We start from the raw sequence: 22592 nt of genomic DNA on the forward strand, positions 1-22592 counted from the left end.
CAGCAGACTGTCCCATCGTACCAGGGCAGACCTGAAGAGTGTGGGCTGCAGAGCCAGGCAGACATGCACACATGTATGTGACTTCTGGGTCAGCCACTTCTTCACCACGAAGATTGGAACAAGTTATCTAATATCTTTGAATTTTTTCCTCATCAGTAAAGTGGGGATAACGTCCAGCTTACAGGGTTGGTGTGAGCCCTAGGTAGGCAAGTGAATATAAAGCCCGCAGAAGGGCACCAGGCACACACTGAAGTGCCCAAGAGAGGGTGCCATCGCTGGAGGTGGATAGTGATCACCTTCAAATGACTTGTTTCACGTGTCAATCTTTTAATGTACAAACATAAAAAATGACAAGCCAGAAAGCAGTTTTACATTGAACTAGCAGAGATGACTACATACAGCTCTTTTTGCAAACCCCATAACCAGATATTAAGTCAAGACAGCTGCTGCTAGATCCTAACCTTCAAGGCTAAACTGTCCTACCCCATTCACAGCAGCATCAGAGCTTCAAGCAAGGCCAGCCTTCTCAGGTCTTCACTCCTATATCTTCCTACTAAACCAAGAGGCCAGAGCAGAACAGGAAGGGTTGTGCTATTACCCAGAAGATAAGAACGGCCCTGGCAACTTCGTTTACTCCTTGGGGCTCTGTGCCCCCAGAATGATTTTAAGAGACCCCCATGTACATATGAGATTGGGCCCAAGTACAGATATTTTGGTCTGAACTGTGAGGCAAAGAAAGGGTGAGTTGAATGGTTTTAGGCCAGGGAGCAAGTGTCACAAATGCTACATCTCCAGTGAAATAAGGCATATACTGCTGTCCCCAAACACGATGAGGCAAGGAGTGGCTGCCAGACTAGTCCACCCACGTGGGAGACTCAAACCTGGGACCGTGCAAAAATAAAATCTGGACACTAAGGGCCCCCCTTTTAGTGAAAGCCAAGGCCCTAGAATAGATGCTAGAAAGTCTTTTATTAGTCATCCTGAATTAAAATGACAGTTCAGGTCACTCTGGAAAGAAGAGAAATACTAACTACCCTCCCTTCAAGTTTTAGTAGCCAATAGGAATCTGGGCTCTGAAAAGTCGCAAAACACTTTTTTTTCCAGATTATGAGCAGCTGTGGCAACTGGTCAAATGTGTGAGCAACAGGGAAGCTGAGTGATCCCTGTGAGCAGAGCTCACTGTGGTAGCTCATGGCCATGGGCAGCACAAGAGCATCACAACCTCTCCACTGGGACAGAATGCCCTGCTCCATCCAGCCACCCACAGGACCAAGGGGTGGCAGTGCTGGAAACAGATGAGTCCATGTTCCACACATAATGGTACGGAGTGACTGTTAATAGATACGGTTTAAGCACAGCATTTGGAGACTCCTCTAGATGTTCTGTTATTAAGTCTTAAGAGCTTAGAGCCTGGGAGGATTGAGAAACTCTAAAGAATTAAACCAAAAAAAAAAAAAAAAAGAAAGAAAGGAAGAAAGAGGGTAGGAGGTGTCAAAGACACAAGAGCTCTTTGTAGATGCTGACTGGCTCACTTTGTCCCCAAGTTCATCTTAGAGCTCAAGCGAATTCAAGACACAAGGCAGAGACGTTAGACCTGTGTCAAGGGCAAAAACTTCTGGTAGTAGCTCTTCGTGACGTCAATCATCAGCTCCTGGGTACATTCTGGGAGCTCCCCTGAGAAGAGTCCTGAGGAAAGAAAGACCTGGTCAACCACGAGGAGCCGGAGGAGGCCCACATGCAGCCCTGACTTCTGCTGAAACCTCTAGAAGTCTCCTTTCTTTAGTCATGAATGTCTAAATACTAGGTTTTCCATCTGGTGCTAACAGAATATTTCCACTGACCATATCTCCAAGATGATGTGAATATGTGTGTGTGAGAGAGAAACAACTAATACTTTCCCAAAGTGCAGAAATATATCCCAGGGACTTCCCTGGTGGCACAGTGGTTAAGAATCCGCCTGCCAATGCAGGGACACGGGTTCAAGCCCTGGTCTGGGAAGATCCCACATGCCGCGGAGCAACTAAGCCCGTGCACCACAACTGCTGAGCCTGTGCTCTAGAGCCCGCGAGCCACAACTACTGAACCCGCGAGCCACAACTACTGAACCCACGAGCCACAACTGCCGAAGCCCACATGCCTAGAGCCTGTGCTCCACAAGAGAAGCCACCGCAATGAGAAGCCTGCGCACCGCAACGAAGAGTGGCCACCACTCGCCGCAGCTAGAGAAAGCCCGCACACAGCCATGAAGACCCAATGCAGTCAAAAATAAAAAAGTAAAAAAAAAAAAAAAAAATTTTAAAAAAAGAGAGAAATATATTACAGGTAAAAGAGGTTAGTACATCATGGCATAACCTGAAGAGTTAAGGCAAATCTGACTACATCAGACGTTGTTCCAGGCAAGGATTTGTCCATCCCCTGGATTCTGGGGTGACGCCTGCTGGGCAAGCCAAGGTGAGAGCTCTTGAGGGAAGAAACTGCCCTGCTATTCATACAATGAAACTGAATCCAAGGCCTGAACATGCTAGTTATATTCAAATCACAGATGGAAGTAGAACAAAAACACCCTATAGAAAGACAAAAGATGTGGGAATCCTAATCCTAATCCAAGAATTTCTAGGAAAGAGGCACTCTCACACACTCTGGGTGGACGTGTAAACTCATACAACCGTTTGAAGAGCAATTTAGGAATATCTAGCAAAACTTTTAAAAGTTCATGCTCTGTGACCTGATAATCCAACTTTTAAGAATTTATTCTACAGATAATCTTGCCCAATTGCACAATATATGTACAAAAGCACCAATGCAGCAAAGTTTCTAATCATGAAAAACCAGGTGCAACTTCTTTTGATCCATTATGCCAGAGGATGATTAGTTATACTGTGGGACATTTATGCAATGAAAACCATGAAACCATTAAAAGGCATGAGGTGAATCTCACCATACTGACAAGAAAAGATGCCCAAGATATACTGTTAAGGAAGCAAGTTTCCTAACAGCACAGAGTATGATTCTGTTTATATATGTAAAAACAGTTTCACATTATACACACAAATATATATATAAACACACATACCTATACACTCATATGCATATAAAAACACACACATATGCTCTTGTATATATACAAAGAGAAAATAGGATAGAAAAAATGGTCTTAAAAGATACACAATTCTCACAGGCACCTTTTACAAACTAGCAGCCCATGTTAGATTTCCAAATATATGTTTAGTCTGTACAGTATTTAATCTCCTAAAAAAAATTAGTACTCAACAATTAAAAATTCAGAAATACCATAAAAATTCAGATTTTGAGCTCCTCATGAAACACCAGAAGTTCTCATGATATCATGTCTGTATTCTTAAACAGCTATGATAGGCTATTGCTTCAATCATTTACATGATCTGCCGGGCTCCTGTGGACATGTGAGTTTTTGGTCCCTAACCCAGATCCTTTCTGTACAGTTTGCCTTTCATTTTGACTCAGTTTCATGCTGTGGAGCCTTCCAAAAATATGCTAGTTTTCCTGCAACCCTATGCCTCTTCATTAAAGGGGGAGATTGCCAACGGCAGTATCTAGATGGTTAGCATTTGTTTGTGAAATCACATAAAATAAACCTGGGAAGTACCCTATCAGTGCAAAAAGTACTGGACTCTAAATAAGGAGTTCTGGGAGTTCCCTGGTGGTCTAGTGGTTAGGACTCAGTGCTTTCACTGCCGTGGCCTGGGTTCAATCCCTGGATGGGGAACCGAGATCCCAAAAGCTGAGGGGCCAAAAAAGAAAAGAAAATTTTTTAAATAAATAAATAAATAAGGAGTCTTTAGTGCTTGTCAAAGCTTTCCCCCCAACTAGCTCCGATACGTCGTACAACTCAACCTCTCTAGGCCTCAGTTTCCTCACCTATACAATGAACTCTAAGGTCCCAGGCAGAACCTCCACACACAGTGTTTATCTGGATTTCAAATATCTAGTAGTGCTTCCCTGCCATATGCCATCAGTGCTCAAAGACCATAAATTGGTTCTAAGGGCCTCGAATAAGTTAAAAGAGATTAAGATATTTCGTCAGCAATACACTTCTCATCTCAGCTCAGATGCTTGTCTCACAATTCCTAAAACAATCGCCAAGACTGTGCTGATCTAGCACTTGCTAAGAACTATTAAACTTTCTCACAGTGGGAACTCATTACGGGGAGAATTACTAAATAAAAGTCTCTTCCTCCTTTGCAAACAGAGGTGCATGAAAGAGCAGAATGGCCCATTTCCTCCCCAAAGAATCCTAGTGGATGATTCTGTACATCTTTGAAATTTGTATTGAGTGATCTAAGTAATGAGATTTTTAAAAATTGGAATAACAAATAAACCACCCAGTGGTTAGAGATCATATATTGTCAAATCTCTCTCTTCATATCATCTTCCATCTGTGAATCTGTGATGTGCCTTTGCATGCGTTACGTGATTTCCATTGCGTAAAACAACATGTAGAAGAGACGAGACTGTCCTGAGGTGGAGGTTGGAGAATGTGAGGTTTTCTTCTTCTTGCTTTTCGGTGTTTTCCAAGCTCTCTAGGATGAGCATGGATTGCTTTTGTCTCGTCACATGTTTATAATTTGGAACTCTGAGCTCATGAGGGCTTTGCATACGGGCAAAGGTCAAGAGATAATGTATTTGCTTCTCTCAGGTGTCCTAGAGCTCTCACTGGTCTTAGAGCATGTTTTATGGTAACTTTTCAGTTAGGGCATTCCTGGGCAGGGCGGGAAGTACAAGTTCAAACCGCAACCAATGTGAAGGTAAGGCCATAGAATTCTTTGGACATACTTTTTATTTTTCCACCCAGAGCCCAGGCCAAGAGAGACATGCTTCCTCATACTTTTCCTGTGCTGGTGACAGATTTATCTAGTTATATTTTAGGTAGTATTTCTGAGTACTCTGTACCAGGAGAATGTTTAAGTTAGCTAGATCAACATACTGTTAGAGATAGAAATCGCATGCATTACTTTTGTGAAAGAAAATAAACTTGAGTTTTAATAATCAACACCCAAGGTTACCTGGGCAGCCTGAGAAGACGGTGAATGGTGGGACCACAGTTTCTGGGGGTAATACTGTGTTGTCGAGAATTTTGCAACAGTCTTTCAACACACACCGGCGCCCCTGAAATTAAAATCTTGTTAATAGGAAATAGACCAGGAAATGGGAGTAAAAGTTGTCTTGTCTTCTGTGTGGAATATATTTGTATTTTCTCCATTCATGATATCATACAAGTCATGGACAGTAACAAGAGGCTTGGCTACTATTCCCTACTGCAGGTGGTACGTGACAAGCAGGAGGTAAAAATGTGAGTGTGTACAAATTTGAGGTGGGGGTCATACACTAGGGACAGTTCAAGTTACCTTAGGCATTTCATACTACATGAAATTCAATCTTCAAGAATTCCGTTTACTTTTCTTTCTTCCTTTTTTTTATAATTTAGTGGATATCTGTTGTTTTGCTTGTCCAACATCCACTTCCCCTTCTGCTGGTAACAGAAGCTATATTTTCCTTGGATACTGCCCCATCCCCATTTCAGTCCATGTGCTTCACCTCCCATCCCAAACTATGAACCCCAAGCCTGGCCACAGCCACTGGTTTAGGGAATCGGCGTATGAGCCGATGATGAATCTCAACGTCAGGGCTTCTGCTGGAACTAACTACTGGGAAAAGAAGCTCTTTACAATGGGGATTCTAGAGGACAGGACAGAATCCTGGACCAGCCACTGGTTTCCATGAGGAAAGGACCTGACTGAGAGCCTCCCAGAGGAAAACAAAAAAGGGAAGGGGATTAATTCTCATGACATCAACTGAACCCCCAGAGTCACTTATGTATGAAACTAGGATCTACTTCTGTACCCTTGGTTCATATTAGCCAGTACATTCGTTTTGAACCTACTAATGTAAGGTCTGTTTGTTCTTTTGCCAATTCCAACTGGAAAAGTCTTGGCAGATTCTTCTGGATATGAAGTTATTAGTTCATTTGTTCTCCCATGGGTAAGTGGTACTTATTAGAAGGTTTAGGCTGGACATAATGTTTGACTTTATCCACTGTCATCAATTTTCAATTCTGCCATCACCCATGGCATTTGGGGGCAAGAAATAAGGTCTGGGAGCTGCATCTCTTTCAGCTTAAGGGAAAGGAGAGGCTTCTGTATACGGTTAAAGTTATGTCTCAGACAATTTGCTGAGTAAATGAAAGATTGCATTTACATCATCCGGGTCTATAAGTTTACTTGTGTTCTGGTCAGATGATCTGATAAAACATCCCCAGGTGGCTGAGGATGTGGAACACCTAACAAATACCAGGATAATGCTAACCCATCTAGACCTTAGATTTTACCAAAGAATATGAAAGATACTTTGATTTGGTTGTGTTCAAATTTCCCCCCAGTATTAAATACCTAACTCTTATGTATGTCCAGGAACTCCTGGGTAGATTGCCAAATGAATTTTTCAAAAAGCTTATACCTCTAAGGTCTGAATTTCTTCAGTGGCTAACTAAGTTGTCTCCAGTTGGGTGGATAACAGCCAAGTTGGGCAACATCTTTAGGTCAGAAGCAAGTTATGACTGCAGCTCATTTCTCCTTGGAAAGTTTTCTTCCATGAATTACCTATTATTGGCAACATCAAAAATCTGGCAGACGGCCAGCTCCCCTGGTGACTCCCAAATTAACTCAAAGACGTCCTATGACGCCTAAGCTCCTAATAACTCAGACTAAGCACATGGGGCACTGAGTAAAAGGAGACAATGTGCTGCGTATGGCAGGACACATTCACAGACAGGGACCTGCAGACACAGGGCCCTGGAAGAGAGGGACAGTGGAAATGAACCTTCTCACCGTATACTACCAGCCACCACACAGCCTGAGGGCACCTGCTTTCTAGAGTTGGCCATTCTGCCCACTCAGAGAACTGTGCTCAATTGGGTTTCAGAGAATTCTGGGTAAACTGATCAATTACATGGCAGCAGAATAAAAAATGCAGGTACTTCTTAGGCATGAACGGCTTGGCAATAGCTGAGGAGATAAAAAGCTGAAACTACTTCTTTATTCTTTCCTGGAGAACTTTCCAAGAAGGAGTTAAGAACTACATGTTGCTAGTATTATAGCTACCCATATCTCCTTATGCAAGTTATTTAGCAAGTTACTTAATTCCTGTGAAATAGGATATGAAACCAAGCCCGTAGGGATGCTGTCAAGACTAGAGACAAAAGTAAAACTCATGGCATGGTAACAGTGCCTATTAATATTGCCTGTTAGGCTTTTCCTGCAGACATTTGGGCAATTCTGATTAACACCCACACCTTCACATATCCAAGCATAAGTTAGACTACCACATGAGATGCTACAGGAAGGATCCGTGTGTCATGAGGACAGTTGGACTCTAAATGAGTTCCTGCTAGCTCTGAGATTCTCAAAGGATCATTCTCCTGAGATTACTCGGGAATTTTTAAAGTCTCAGCAAATAAGTACTGTCAATACTGAACAATGACAATACCATGAATTGATGTTTTGAAAAGTGATACAAAAAGCAGAGCACCTAACAATAGGACTAGAATTCCCTAAGCTGTGGGAATAGCATTTGGATTTTAACCGTTCAGACATTTGGCTCTGGGGCTAAAGGACAAGGCTACTATGATGATGTCTTCACATTGCTGAGGAGAATATCAGAAAAACCCAGCTGTGGCTTGGAAAGCCAGCTTTGGTCAAACAGTCAGAGTGAGGGGAGAGGGATTTCTTCTCCCTTTTCTCAACGTCAGCCCGAACCACAGATGTTCTGTCTCTAATACATACTAAGGAACTCCCCTGGAGAAGAATATTTGGCAAAACAACGACTTCCCTTAACTCTGAGTAACAAGTCAGGCTGGAATGTTTTTCTCAGCAGTGGGGTTCTCCATTGCACTGTCCACCTTTGCTGTGCCCTCATGGCTCCTGGAATGTGACTGCATGGCTTCTGCAGGTTTTCTGATACTTTAGGGTCCTGGTCTTATCCAGAGCAGAGAACTGACTCTAAATTAAGGGGAGTGGCCATTTAAATGCATGAAAGGGGTCTTGGCTTTTCCCAGAATCTGAAGGACAAACATAAAATGTAGGAAACATTTTCCCTGAAAATTTAGGCAGTTTGGCTCTGATCATTAACATTCTTACTCAGGATGGTCTCAGAAATCCTAACTGAAATCAACCTCTTCATCTATGAAATACCAAGAAATTCAGCCTTGGAAAGCCCTGGTTGGGTTAAACAAACTGATATCGAGGCACCTGTGGACCAGGGTCCTACAGGTTCTGCTGAGGGAGGGGCCCCCTCGCACCTGGCACACCCAGCACCCTGAACTATGTGCAGCTCCCTTAACGTCATGCCCGTTGGTGACTCTGACCCTTACACATGCCAATCTCTTCCCTGAAACACTCATCCTCCTCTGGTCTAGGAGCCAATTTTGATGTCCCCTTCAAGATCCCCTCACCCCCACCAGACTGTAAGATTCTTGAGGTGAAGCAACAGGTAGGCCACATAGCGGCATGGCTATTCATACCACTAGGGTTCAAATCCCGGCACTACAATTTACTAGCCTTGTCAAATCCCCTAATATCGAAGGTCTTCAGTCTCCTCACCTGACAACAGGGATAATAACAGTACCTAGTACCCTTGGATGGTTGTGAGGATTAAATGAAATAATCAAAGGTAAGAATTTAACGTCATATGGAAGAGGTTCCATAAAGGTTAGCCATGATTATTAATGCCTAGGAAAAACGCCAAATTCAGTAATAGTTCTGACAGACCAGTAGACCAGAAAGGACTTCTATCCTGCTTGATGACAGCAGCAGAAACCCACTGATGTGAGGGATGCGAGCTAGAGAGAGAGTGAGGCTGCTCAGCCAGCCAAGTCACCATACTCACAATCACACAGTTCTTGCCAACGTGAACATAAGAGCCAATCTGAGCTGCGTTGACCACACAATCTTCCTCAATAAAGACATGGTCCCCAATATGTAGAGGAAAAAATGCAACGCTATAGAAGAAAAAGAAGATGAACAAAGAAAGGTCAAGGTGATGTACTTTTGGTCAAGGTTTATAGAACTAAAGATCGTAATCCCAACTCCATCGTCTTTTCTTAGTAAGACTGTTCCTAGCAAGGAAAGAATCCTCAGGCTAAGGAATTCTATAATGTTGAAGAAAATGCATGTGACTACTAACTTGAAATCAGAAATATCAGACCAAGGAAATGTGAAAGGAAATAGCAAAACAGTAAGAGCAAAACCTTCAAAGCTGAAAAATCTGGCACCAAATAAAAACAAATGAATGTTTTGCTCATTCCTGTCTCCTTTGAAAATGCCCACAGATCACATTTTCATTAATCTGCTCTATAATCTTTCAGGGGACTGATGTGAGGTTCATGGGATATAATTCCCAACATGCTAAAATTGTATATATTGACTGGTTTTATTGAGAGTCTACTATATGCCAGACTCTATGCTAGGAACTGGGGAATACAATGGTGAGCAAAAGGGATGCAATCATGCCCACGGAGCTTATCAACAAGAGAAGAAAAGAGAGATTAAATAAATAATTAGTTACAACTGTGATAAGTGCTACAGAGGAAAAACAACACATTATGAGAGCATATAACTAAAAGACTTTACTCAGACTGGAGGTTAAGTAAAAGCTTAACTGAAAGTGACATTTAAGCCAGGACTTAAGGAGTCAGTCGGCTATCTCCAGACTTGTGACATCAGTCCCATTCTCCAGGACTCCTCAAATGTCATTGACAGTGGTCTGTGATCACATTTACAAGAAATTTCGGTACCTTGGGATGTAAAATATTTGGACTAGAACGAATATAAAGCAGCTGGATGCTCACTGGCTCTTCCCAGTCCTGTGTTCTATTTTGTCAGGAATATTTTGTCAGAGATGATACCTGTCCTCCACAGACCTATATTTTATTTAAATCTTCCTTAATTCATTTGCATTTTTGGTCTGGACTCCTTGTGTGGCAACGGGTTCCTCGATCTTACCATAGTCTACAACAGTACTATCAACTCCTTAAGTTTAAATGAAAAACTCCAAACCTTATACTATTATCTGATCCTGGTGCTGAGATATACAGGGGAGGAAATCGACATTCACCCTCTATTCATGTGTTGCTATTTACACTTCCGTATTTCCATATTTCTTATATGGACTATTCTAATTTACACTTCCCTCCATTCACCAATCAACTTCTTATTCATTCTCAGTCCTCTTCCTGGACCATATCCAGCCCAATAATGCCTTTATCAGGAGGTGGAGTCAACAACTCTAGCAGAGCATCAGTCACTGTATGAAACCATGAAAGGGCGTCACAGGGTTTTCTGATTTCCACTCAATAGTCCTTTTCTTTAATTTTAAAAAATATTTATTAATTTTTTGGCTGCGCCGGGTCTTAGTTGCAGCACATGAGATCATTAGTTGCGGCATGTGGACTTCTTAGGTGCAGCATGCGGACTTCTCAGGTGCAGCATGCATGCAGGATCTAGTTCCCTGACCAGGGATCAAACCCGGGCCCCCTGCATTGGGAGCACAGAATCTTAACCCACTGGACCACCAGGGAAGTCCCCTCCCCTCAACAGTCTTCTGAGGGACTTCCCTGGTGGTCCAGTGGTTAAGACTCTGCGCTTCCACTGAAGGGGGCCCAGGTTCGATCCCTGGTCAGGGAATTAAGATCCCACATGCCGGGCTTCCCTGGTGGCGCAGTGGTTGAGAGTCCGCGTGCCGATGCAGGGGACGCGAGTTTGTGCCCCGGTCTGGGAAGATCCTACATGCCGCGGAGCGGCTGGGCCCGTGGGCCATGGCCGCTGAGCCTGCGCGTCCGGAGTCTGTGCTCCGCAACAGGAGAGGCCACAACAGTGAGAGGCCCGCGTACCGGAAAAAAAAAAAAAAAAAAAAAAGATCCCACATGCCGCACAGCACAGACAAAAAAAAAAAAAAAAGAAAAAATAGCCTTCTGAGCTAATGAGCAAATGCTTTCATTTAAATTTCATATGATTTACAATGACTCCCTGCTCCAATTCCTGTACATAATGAAAGCCTAGAGCCCAACATCACTATGGGAAATGCAGGACGATTCCTGCATGATACACACCCAGGTATGGTAGTCTGAGTTAGCTGCCCTCTTCTCTGTTCCTCCCTAACCATGTTCATGCCCCAGTGACAGGAGTATTCCATTCTATAGTGGCTATCATGTTACAGCATCACATTCTATAGTAGCTTTCTGTTTATGTAATTATTTCTATCACTAGGTTGTTGGGGTTTTTTTGTTTTTTGTTTTTTATTTTTTTGCGGTACGCAGGCCTCTCACTGTTGTGGCCTCTCCCGTTGCGGAGCACAGGCTCCGGACACGCAGGCTCAGCGGTCATGGCTCACGGGCCCAGCTACTCCGCGGCATGTGGGATCTTCCCAGACTGGGGCATGAACCCATCATGTTCCCTGCATCGGCAGGCGGACTCTCAACCACTGCGCCACCAGGAAAGCCCTGTTGTTGCTTTTTTAATTGAGGTATAGTTGATTTCCAATATATACGTTTCAGGTGTACAACATAGTGATTCACAATTTTTAAATGTTATACTCCACTTATAGTTATTATAAAATATTAGCTATTATTCCCTATGCTATAAGACATATCCTTGTAGCTTATTTATTTTATATGTAGTAGTTTGTACCTCTTAATCCCCTACCCCTGTCTTGCCCCTCCTCCTTCCCACTGGTAACCACTAGTTCGGTATATCTGTGAGTCTGTTTCTTTTTTGTTACATTCACTAGTTTGTTTTACTTCTAACACTAGGTTTTGAGACCCTGTTTGATCCATCTTTATATGCTCAGCTTATAACCTAGTGACTGGCATAAGGAAAGCACTCAATCAATGCTTGTTGAATTCTTGGATGAAAAGCAGACGGTGCCATAGGTAGGAACCAGGAGGGCAAAGGGAGAGAGAGGCAAAGAGAATACCATCATATCAAGCATAGCGGTCGGTTTTCCTGCCCTGTCCATGCCCTTTCTTAGACAATCCTTATGCCCACTGAGAGATCAGTGGGCCTGACTTGACCCTGCTCTCTGGGTCAAAGCTGTTTTTAGTCTGAGGGTGGGCACTTAACTCAAACTGAGCCAATTAGATTCTCTCTCCCAACATTTTGTTAATAGGACCTAAAATCTCTGGTTGGTATCCACTGGAAGCCTAAATGGAGAAGTGATGTAAAAAAACGGGCTGAGGCAGCAAGGTTGGCTCCATGAGAAAAGCCGGAAGATATAGCTGAAAGAAAAAAGAGGGAAGCAGAAGTGCAGAGAGAAGAACAGTTAAGAAACATATAACCTTGGTAACAGAGCAGTAGCCAGACAGAATAGTGGTCTTGATTCTGGCTAGCTGTCCAGTTCCAGGTTCTAGTCCCTTGTGAAGCCTGACCCATTTTTCTACCCTTAAATTCCATCAAATATGCCTATGGCTGTTTAATCAGAACCCCCTTTGCTTTTGCCGGCTTAAGTGGATTGTTTCTGGCAACTAACCACCAACTAGACGAAGACAACCAACACCAGAGTTGTGTTCATTATGGTGAATTCTTACTTAGTGTCCCAAACGATACCGTAGACCTGCTCCTTCCCCCACAACTCAACCCATGGATAGTACCACCAGTAGCAGCATCTTGCCCAAGGCTGAATCAGGTCATTAAATTACATACCCTTTGCTGAATTTCTTGAATGGTGGCCTTATGACACTCCGACTTTTCACAACACAATGACGTCCAACTCTTACATTTGCCAGATCCCCTCGAATAATACAGTCATTCATCACAATGGTCTATAAAACAAAGCATATTTTAAAAAGCTACTAACATAGCCTAAAACATAATGAAAAAGAGTAGGAAACCAGACAGTTTGAGAGTTATGCTATACTCTACTGAATCACCTGTTCTGTCAAAAGGGATAACTTTTAAGGTAAAGAGAATTGCCCTCATAATACTGATTGCAGTTCAAGATGTTCCCAGTACCTCACAAGCTTTGCCCTTATTATCCCATGAATAGGACTCAATGGATGGACAAACATTTATTGAGAATACCTGTGGTAGACCTGGTCTGTGCATCTCCTCAGATGCACTCGGTTCCACCTGCCCCCAAGCCTTGGCTGCTTGCTCAGTGAGAGTCCTGGCTGTTCTCACCTTTGTCTAATCTCCTAACACTACTATCTCCAACTTCATGCTCCAGAGGTGGACCCACAGAGGTTCTGCTTCCTCTCGCAATTTCTGGACCCAGATTATGTGCTACACTGCAGGGTGTGATATCTGGCTTCCCCAGAGGTTGCCAGGAGGGGCTGAATAACACAACCCAGAAACTGGGGGGAACTAATGCCCCATACTTGGTAAAGAGTAGGCATTCTTGAAATGTCTGCTGAATAAATGAGGTTTAAAAAAAAAAAAGTGCACGTGGCTGGGGTTGCGGCTGGGAAAGTAAGCAAGGGACCAGATCATGAAGAATTACCTGTGCTGAGTACAGAAGTTCAGATGTTTTTCCCTAGCAGGTATAAGGAATCAATGAAAGTTTCTAAGCAGAGGATTAACACAAGCGAAGCTTCATTTTAGAAATATTACTCTGGAAGCAGTCTGGAGCCTGAATGGAGGCAGGCAAGACTGGAGGGGAAGTGACCCTTCAGATGGATCAAGGTGAAATGAGATGGTGGGCCTTACCTAAGGCAAAAGCGGTACATCAGGAAAAGAGAAATAAATCAGAGGCAGAGGAATCTGAGCAATCCTTTAGATCCAGCTACCAAGTTAGAGGAAGGAGAGGGGGACAGAGATCACATTAAGCAACACTGTGTAAACAGAATCAGCTAAATTCAGAAATTTGAAAATACTGCAGGACAGTGAGCCAGTTTCCCCAACATATAAATGGCATGCGGAGAAAAACGAGGCAGGGAATGAGAACTGTTACAGATTCAAAGAGACTTAAGAGACACATCAACCAAACAGTAATGTGTACCTGACCTTGTTTGGATCCTGATTTGAACAAGCCAACTGTAAAAAGACATCTTAAGATAATGGAGGGACTTCCCTTGTGATGCAGTGGTAAGAATCCGTCTGCCAATGCAGAGGACATGGTTCAATCCCTGGTCCAGGAACATTCCACATGCCGTGGAGCAACTAAGCCCGTGCATCACAACTACTGAGCCTGCGCTCTAGAGCCTGTGTGCCACAACTACTGAGCCCATGTGCCGCAACTACTGAAGCCCGCACGCCCTAGAGCCTGCATGCTGCAACTACTGAAGCCCGCGCACTCTAGGGCTCGTGTGCTGCAACTACTGAGCCTGCGTGCTGCAACCACTGAAGCCCACACGCTTAGAGTCTGTGCTCCGCAACAAGAGAAGCCACCGCAAAGAGAAGCCCACGCACCACAATGAAGAGTAGCCCCCACTCGCCGCAACTAGAGAAAGCCCAGGCACAGCAATGAAGACCCAATGCAGCCAAAAAAAAAAAAAGATAATTGAGAGACTGAACATGGACTGAGGATTAGATTAGATGATATTAGGGAATAACTGGTTTTTAAAAAAATATATTATAATAACGGTCCGCTATACATTTTTTAAAGCCTTTAAATATTAGTGATATACATTGAAATATTTATGGGTGAAATAATATTATGCTTGCAATTTGCTTTAAAATATTCCACTCCAAAATTGGTTTGAACTTGGCAGGTGAGTATAGAGATGAAGCAAGAATGCCAGAATATTGCTAATTGTAGAAGCTGGTGAATGAGTATATAGGGACTCATTATATGTTCTCTCTACTTTTTTTTTTTTTTTTTTTTTTGCGGTACGTGGGCCTCTCACTGTCGTGGCTTCTCCTGTTGCAGAGCACAGACTCCGGACGCACAGGTTCAGCAGCCATGGCTCACGGGCCTAGCCGCTCCGCGGCATGTGGGATCTTCCCGGACCGGGGCACGAACCCGTGTCCCCTGCATTGGCAGGCGGACTCTCAACCACTGTGCCACCAGAGAAGCCCTGTTCTCTCTACTCTTAAATGTGTCCTAAGAGTTCCATAACAATACTGCTCATCTATAAAAAGTAATGAACTACTAATCCATGAATATATCCAACAACATGGATAAATCCAAAAACATTATGCTGAGGGAAAGCTGACCCCCCCCCAAAAAAAGTACATGATTCCAATTACAGGAAACTTGAGAAAATGCAAAACTAACCTCTATTAGTTTTATATAGGTTACCTGGGCAAAGCTAGAAGAAGGCTTGACTGCAGAGGGACACAAGGAAACTAGGGTGATGGAAATATTTTATATCTTGACTGTGGTACTAGTTGCATAGATGTCCACATCAGCCAAACCTTTTCAAACTGCATATTTAAAATGGGTACACTTTATTGTATGTAATATACCTAAATAAAAATGATTTAAAAAAAATAAATTTATTTATTTTGTTTTTGGCTGCGTTGGGTCTTTGTTGCTGTGTGTGGGCTTTTCTCTAGTTGCGGTGAGCGGGGGCTACTCTTCGTTGCAGTGCGTGGGCTTCTCATTGCGGTGGCTTCTCCTGTTGCGGAGCACGGGCTCGGGTCTAGGCACATGGGCTTCAGTAGTTGTGGCTCGCGGGCTCTAGAAGTGCAGGCTCAGTAGTTGTGGCACACGGGCTTAGTTGCTCCACAGCCTGTGGGATCTTCCCGGACCAGGGCTCGAACCCGTGTCCCCTGCACTGGTAGGTGGATTCTTAACCACTGCGCCACCGGGGAAGTCCTAAAAGTGATTTTTTTTAATGTTCCATTATAAAATATTTAAAAAGAAAAAAAAAAGAAGAGATTTTATATGACTCGGTCATTGTTTAGATGTTGGGTAAGAGAAAAAGAATCTAGGACAGGGTGAGCAATTCTGGGGATTAGATGATAAATTCAGTTTTGAAATTCTGAGTTTGTGGAATCTGTGGGATGACCAACAGGCAGTTGTAAATAAAGGCCTGGGGCCCAAGACAGAATGTCAGTCTAGAGAAGTAGATGGGAACACCTCAAATATAGGTGAATTTAGATAAATCACTAGCCAGAACATGAGGCTCTGAGAAGATACTAAAAAAGAAATGGGCTCACACCTGGAAGAGTTTACCAATCTGACCCACATATGTTCAGTCTATAAAACCTCTATCGGTAAAAAGAAATTTTCACATCTGCTGCTGATTGTAAAGTATTACAGGTCCTCTTGGTTTGTTTTGTTTTGTTTTTGTTTTTTTGGCTGTGCCATTCAGCTTGCGGGATCTTAGATCCCTGACCAGGGATTGAACCCAGGCCCCGGCAGTGAAAGTGCCGAGTCCTAACTACTGGAATGCCAGGGAATTCCTCTCTTGGTTTTTAAAAGCTATCTTCTTCAAGCTTAGAGAGATGTCTATTTCTAGTACATAATTCTTTCATCTGAGATCCTTAATTTACTTCAATCATTGTTTTTCAGCTTGTGTTTCCATCTACAATCAGAGAAAATGACTTATTTTTCTTTTGGAAGGAAACAGAATACCAAGAGTGCTGAGTATTTGGTAATGGCTGTTATTGTTTTATTGTGTTTTAAGTAAAGATAACATCTTAATCTAGAAATAAAGAAAATCCATATAAGTCCCTCAGTCAGCCTAAATTACATTCCCACTGAGGAAGCAAACACACAAAAAACATAAGAAGGAAACGATATCACAGATGGTCAAAGAAACTTAGCAAGCGGTATTCAAACCCTGGTTTCCTATCTCATAAAGAATGGAGCTAAAGAAGAGAAGTCAGATTAAAAATAGAGACAACAGGGTGTTAAAATGAAAGGAGGTGCCTAAAAAGACCTTTCAGGGAGAAAAACAGTATTAAAGCAGACTTCACCGAACTCAACAAGGACAAGGCAGAGGTGGCAAGTTGGGGGTCTGAGGGCTGTACCTAGAAATGGTTTTCTCTGGCCTCTGCAGCCATTTTTATCATTTAAATTAGATGCTATTATGTGAATACTAGGACACTTTACATTTTTAAAAAATCCAGATTTCCAGTTTCTTTTGAGAAGAACAGAAGCTCTGCAAGTACAGGTCTGCACTCCCAAATGGCAACAATCAGCCCGAGCTTAGCTAGGTCCTATATTCTCCAATTCACTAGGCCCCACCATTCTGGTTTACACCCAGTCCTCTTTGCTCATCTGATCCCTGTCTCTTCCTGCAGGCACTGTGACACCCGATGGAAGAGCTCAGGAAAACAGAAATGTCAAAGTTCTGAAAGGGACAGGGACTGGAAACAAAAATGGATTGTTCGTAATAACAAAAAGCTGGAAACAAAATAACTATCCACCCATAAGAGAGGGAATAAACCGAATTGTACACAGCAGTGAAAATGCATAAACCACAATGAATCTTAAAAACTAAGCTGAGAACAATGTTACTTACTAAATGTAATATATGTTTTCTATTGTCATTATTACAATAACTGAGGGTAAAAATAGTAAGTCACAGAAAACCAAGTAAAGCTAAACAATATATATTATTTAGAAATACACACGTATGTGGTAAAAATTTTGTTTTGAAAAATAAAGAATTTATGACAAAAAGTTCAGAATAGTGGTATCCTCTTAGAAGGAGGTAGAAGAAAGAAATGGGAGAGGAACTTCAGGCTGTACTGTATTATTATGCATTGATTATGTTCCAGTTCTTCAGTTGGGTGGTGGGTTCATGGTGTTGATTTAATTTTTATGCTTCATAACATATATATCGCATATCAGTCTTTTGTGTGCACCAAATATTGCCAAATAAAACGCCTTTCAATAAAGAAACAGAGGGCTTCCCTGGTGGCGCAGTGGTTGAGAGTCCACCTGTCGATGCAGGGGACACGGGTTCGTGCCCCGGACTGGGAGGATCCCACATGCCGCGGAGCGCCTGGGCCCGTGAGCCATGGCTGCTGAGCCTGTGCGTCCGGAGCCTGTGCTCCGCAACGGGGGAGTCCACAGCAGTGAGAGGCCCGCGTACCACAAAAAAAAAAAAAAAAAAAAAAAAAAAAAGAAACAGAAACAGAGGGCCCCGAATAACCAAATCAATCTTGAGAAAGAAGAAGTTGGAAGACTCATATTTCCTGATTATAAAATTTACTACAAGTCTACACAGTAAGCAAAATAGTGTAGAACTAGCATAAGGACAGATGTATCAACTATGGAATAGAACTGAGAGTCCAGAAAGTAACCCATACATCTGTGGCCAGATGATTTTCTATAAGGATGACAAGACCATTCAATGGGGAAAGAACAATCTCTTCAACAAGTGGTGCTGGTACAAGTAGATTTCCACCCCTCCCAAAATTAATTAATTAGGACCCCAACCTCACATCATATGCAAAAATTAACTCAAAATGGATCAACGACCATTTAAATACAAGTGCTAAAACCATAAAACTCTTAGAAGAAAACATAGGAGTACATCTTCATGATCTTGGGTTTGGCAAGGATTCTTAGATATACGACATCAAAAATTTAAGCAACAAAAGAAAAAATAGATAAACTGGACTTCATCAAAATTAAAAATTCTTGGGCTTCCCTGGTGGCGCAGTGGTTGAGAGTCTGCCTGCCAATGCAGGGGACACGGGTTCGTGCCCCGGTCCAGGAAGATCCCACATGCCACGGAGCGGCTGGGCCCGTGAGCCATGGCCGCTGAGCCTGCACGTCCAGAGCCTGTGCTCTGCAATGGGAGAGTCCACGACAGTGAGAGGCCCCCGTACTGCACAAAAAAAATAAATAAAATAAAAACTCTTGGGCCTCCCTGGTGGCGCAGTGGTTGAGAGTCCGCCTGCCGATGCAGGGGATACGGGTTCGTGCCCCGGTCTGGGAGGATCCCATATGCCGCGGAGCGGCTGGGCCCGTGAGCCATGGCCGCTGGGCCTGCGCATCCGGAGCCTGTGCTCCGCAACGGGAGAGGCCACAACAGTGAGAGGCCCGCATACCGCAAAAAAAAAAAAAAAAAAAAAAAAAAAAAAAAAAAAAAAAAAAAAAAAAAAAAAAAAAAATAAAAACTCTTGTGTATCAAAGAACATTATCAAGAAAGTAAAAAGACAATCTACAGAATGGTAGAAAATATTTGCAATCATAAATCTGATAAGGATTTAATACCCAGAATATAAAGAACTCCTAAAATTCAACAACAAAGAGACAACAAGATTTTAAAATGGTCAAAGGACTGAATAGATATTTCTCCAAAGATATGCAAATGGCCAATAAGATAAAAGATGTTCATCATCATTAGACATTAGGGAAATGCAAATAACACTACTATATATAAAAGATAACTAATAAGAACCTACTGTATAGCACAGGGAACTCTATTCAGTGCTCTGTGATGACCTATATGGGAATGGAGTCTAGCAGAGAGTGGATATATGTATATGGATGGCTGATTCACTTTGCTGTACAGCAGAAACTAACACAACGTTGTAGATCAACGATACTCCAATAAAACATTAATTAAAAAAAAAAAATGAGGGGCTTCCCTGGTGGCACAGTGGTTAAGAATCCGCCTGCCAATGCAGGGGACACAGGTTTGAGCCCTGGTCCGGGAAGATCCCACATGCTGCGGAGGAACTAAGCCAGTGCACCACAACTACTGAACCTGAGCTCTAGAGCCCATGAGCCACAACTACTGAGCCCACGTGCCACAACTACTGAAGCCCACACACCTACAGCCCATGCTCCACAACGAGAGGCCACCACAATGAGAAGCCCGTGCACCGCAATGAAGAGTAGCCCCCGCTCGCCACAACTAGAGAAAGCCCGCGCGCAGCAACAAAGACCCAACAGAGCCAAAAATAAAATAAATAAAGTAACTAATTAAGAAAAAAACACACAATGAAATACTGAATACCTTTCATATACACATCCAAAAAACAAAAAAACAGAAAATAACAAGTGTTCATGAGAAATTGGTACTCTCTTGCATTGTGGTGGGAACGTAAAATGGTGCAATTTGGCAGTTCTCCGCAAAGCTAAAAAATAGAACTGCCATATGACCCAGACACCCCCACCCCTAGGTATGTAATAAATAACTGAAAACAGAGCTCAAATATATCCTTGTATGCCAATGTTCATTGCAGCAATACTCACAATAGTGGAAAGGTAGAAGCAATCCAAGTGTCCATCAACAGATGAATAAATAAACAAAATGTACATATATACAGTGGAATATTATTCAGTCATGAAAAGGAATAAAATTCTGATACGTGTGGATGAGCCTTGAAAACATTATGCTAAGTGCAATAAGCCAGCCCAAAGGACAAATCTTGAATGATTGTGCTTAACTGACATATCTAGAATAGGCACATTCATAGAGACAGAAAGTAGATTGAGGTTACCAGGGTCTGGGAGGAAAGGGGATGAGAGTTATTCCTTAATGGGTTCAGAGTTTCCGTTTGAGTGATGAAAATGTTTTAGAAATAGATATAGTGGTGATGATTGAACAACACTGTGAATATAATTAATGTCAATGAACTGTATACTTAGAAGTGCTTAAAATGGCGAATTTTGTCATAAATACACACACACACACACACACACACACAAATCTTCCCTACAAAATCACAGAAAATGTTTTGGAATTAGCTGAAGGATTTCAAAAAAAACTCCACATATTTGCTAATGAGTCAGATGGAGTTAACTGAATTTTCTAATTTTGTACTGAAACAGTGTATCTATAATTACTAATTACATCTAACTACCAAACTATATTTCTTTTCCATTAAATCTCATGGTATGATGGGTTAACAGACACAGTAATTGTGTCTCTACTGAAAACATCTGTGATCTTTGGATTACGGTGAGATTATTTTACCTCTAGAAGTTGCAGATTTAATATTTCAAGGAAAATTGAGTGTTCCTAATGGCAGGAAGAAACTATGGACTTCAGTGTTTGTCAAGCTCAAATATATCTTGATATTTTCTCTGGTTCTGAAGTGTTCTAATATTATCCCAGGTTTATGCTCATCTCTGTGCTATTTCAGTTTATTCAGACTACAAGATTCTGAGCCTTTCACATTCCATTTTTCAAATGCATTTCAGACTTTAGTTACTTTCCCAATTCTCAAATTAATTTTAAGTTTCAGTTAATAATGAATCATTAATTAGTAAACAGATAATTATATCAGTATCACTTTAGTTTCTACACTAAAATACTGTGCTGTCTATTTATGTTTTGTGTCCAGTAATACAGGACACACTACAATACTGTCTAATAATTTCAGTGCTCGGTGTCATTGTATTTTGTGCCTGGAATAACAGGAAAAAGGCTTTCTGTTGCCTCTTTTTATGGCATCTTTTTTGTATTCAATAAATCCAACTTGGAAAATTAAAAAAGAGAGAGAATTTTAGCATATATAGCAATAAATGGGAGACATTTCATCTGCCCTGCTAATGTGATAATCAGTGGAAAGAAAGCAGAAATATGCATCCCGGAGCTGGCTGTGTCCCTTACCTTGCCGTTGAGAACGATGTTCTGACTTCCACACAGTACAGATTGGCGACTAACTTTGTTCCCAGATGCCTGAAAGGAAACAGCAGAAAACAGAGGTGAGCAAACTGAGTGGGTTCTGGGCTACAGGTTTCCACCAAGAAAGCTCATACTGGAGAGAAAAGGACTTGCAATGGGGTGTCGTCTGCAATGGAATGAGTCAGGATATCAAAAAAGCAAGGATGAATTAGGAACTTAGGGATTCAAGGAACAGACCCAGAAATTGGATGTGGTACGTCTATAGCCTAGCGGCAGCAGAGACACAAATTCGTCTCTCATTTCTATACTTCGGTTTTACAGCCCTAAAAACAGGATAATGACTTTACCAATAGCATAGAGTTGTGAGAATTCAATGAAAAAATAAAGAGTAATGCTGACTGAGCACTAACCCGGTTTCGAGCAATTTACACACATCTACATACAGTTTGTATTGACTATAAAGAACCTAACAACAACAACAAAAAGAACCTAACAGTCTTTAGCACGTAGTAATAAATTATGACACATTAGTTTAAAAAAATTTTTTTTTAAGGCCTGAAGCCCAGAGCTGTAATTATCAGGATGGATGAGACTTGTCCTGCTTTCTGGAAGGCGTTTTATCTCTACGAGGAAATCAGGAATAAATTTTTAAAAGCCTAAACTGGCCATGCAAGGAATACATAAGAAAGCTAGACCATACATGAACTCTCACTGTGTAATCTCGGACTAAACGCCAAAGGGAACTGGGGTGGGGCAGGGATAGGATGGAGACGGCGGCCTCAGGGGATGCAGGCTTGGAGAGGGGAGGGCAGATGTCTGGACACGCGCACCGTCTCGATGTACTCGGACTTGTTGTAGAGAAGCTCGCCCAACTCCATGACCACCAACGCCTCTGCACAACTCCGACTCCTGTCAAAGCCTGTCCGCCTGTCTCTCCGCCTGAGACTCCGACTACTTCCGGCTGCTCCTCCACTTCCGCTCTGGGCGGTCTGCGGTCTCATCCATAGCTCGGCTCTCCGCTAGGTAGCCTCGCTCCATTGCTCTGCGGTCTCTGGCTGCGCGTGCGCAGGCCGAGTGGCGGATG

At 42.5% G+C, this 22592-nt stretch overlaps 1 protein-coding gene across 2 annotated transcripts; it reads right to left on the reverse strand.

Annotated features, from left to right (window-relative positions):
- Nucleotides 1-950: 950 nt before the first annotated feature.
- On the reverse strand, nucleotides 951-22516 carry DCTN5 (dynactin subunit 5; the record flags this gene model as incomplete). Of its 2 annotated transcripts, XM_081256338.1 has the most annotated exons (6): nucleotides 22339-22499; nucleotides 21494-21562; nucleotides 12729-12847; nucleotides 8920-9031; nucleotides 5043-5145; nucleotides 951-1686 (listed from the first exon to the last, which is right to left on the reverse strand). In XM_081256338.1, the coding sequence occupies exons 1-6, from the start codon at nucleotides 22384-22386 to the stop codon at nucleotides 1589-1591; spliced, it is 549 nt and encodes a 182-aa protein (XP_081112464.1). In that variant the 5' UTR covers nucleotides 22387-22499. The 2 variants fall into 2 exon arrangements, with proteins under 2 accessions (XP_081112464.1, XP_081112465.1); XM_081256339.1 differs by lacking the exons at nucleotides 951-1686; nucleotides 5043-5145; nucleotides 8920-9031; nucleotides 12729-12847 and adding an exon at nucleotides 17150-17266 and having other exon boundaries at nucleotides 22339-22516.
- Nucleotides 22517-22592: the final 76 nt, after the last annotated feature.

This window comes from Mesoplodon bidens (genome assembly GCF_964165515.1).
Source record: "Mesoplodon bidens genome assembly, chromosome: 15".
Lineage (NCBI taxonomy): Eukaryota > Metazoa > Chordata > Mammalia > Artiodactyla > Ziphiidae > Mesoplodon > Mesoplodon bidens.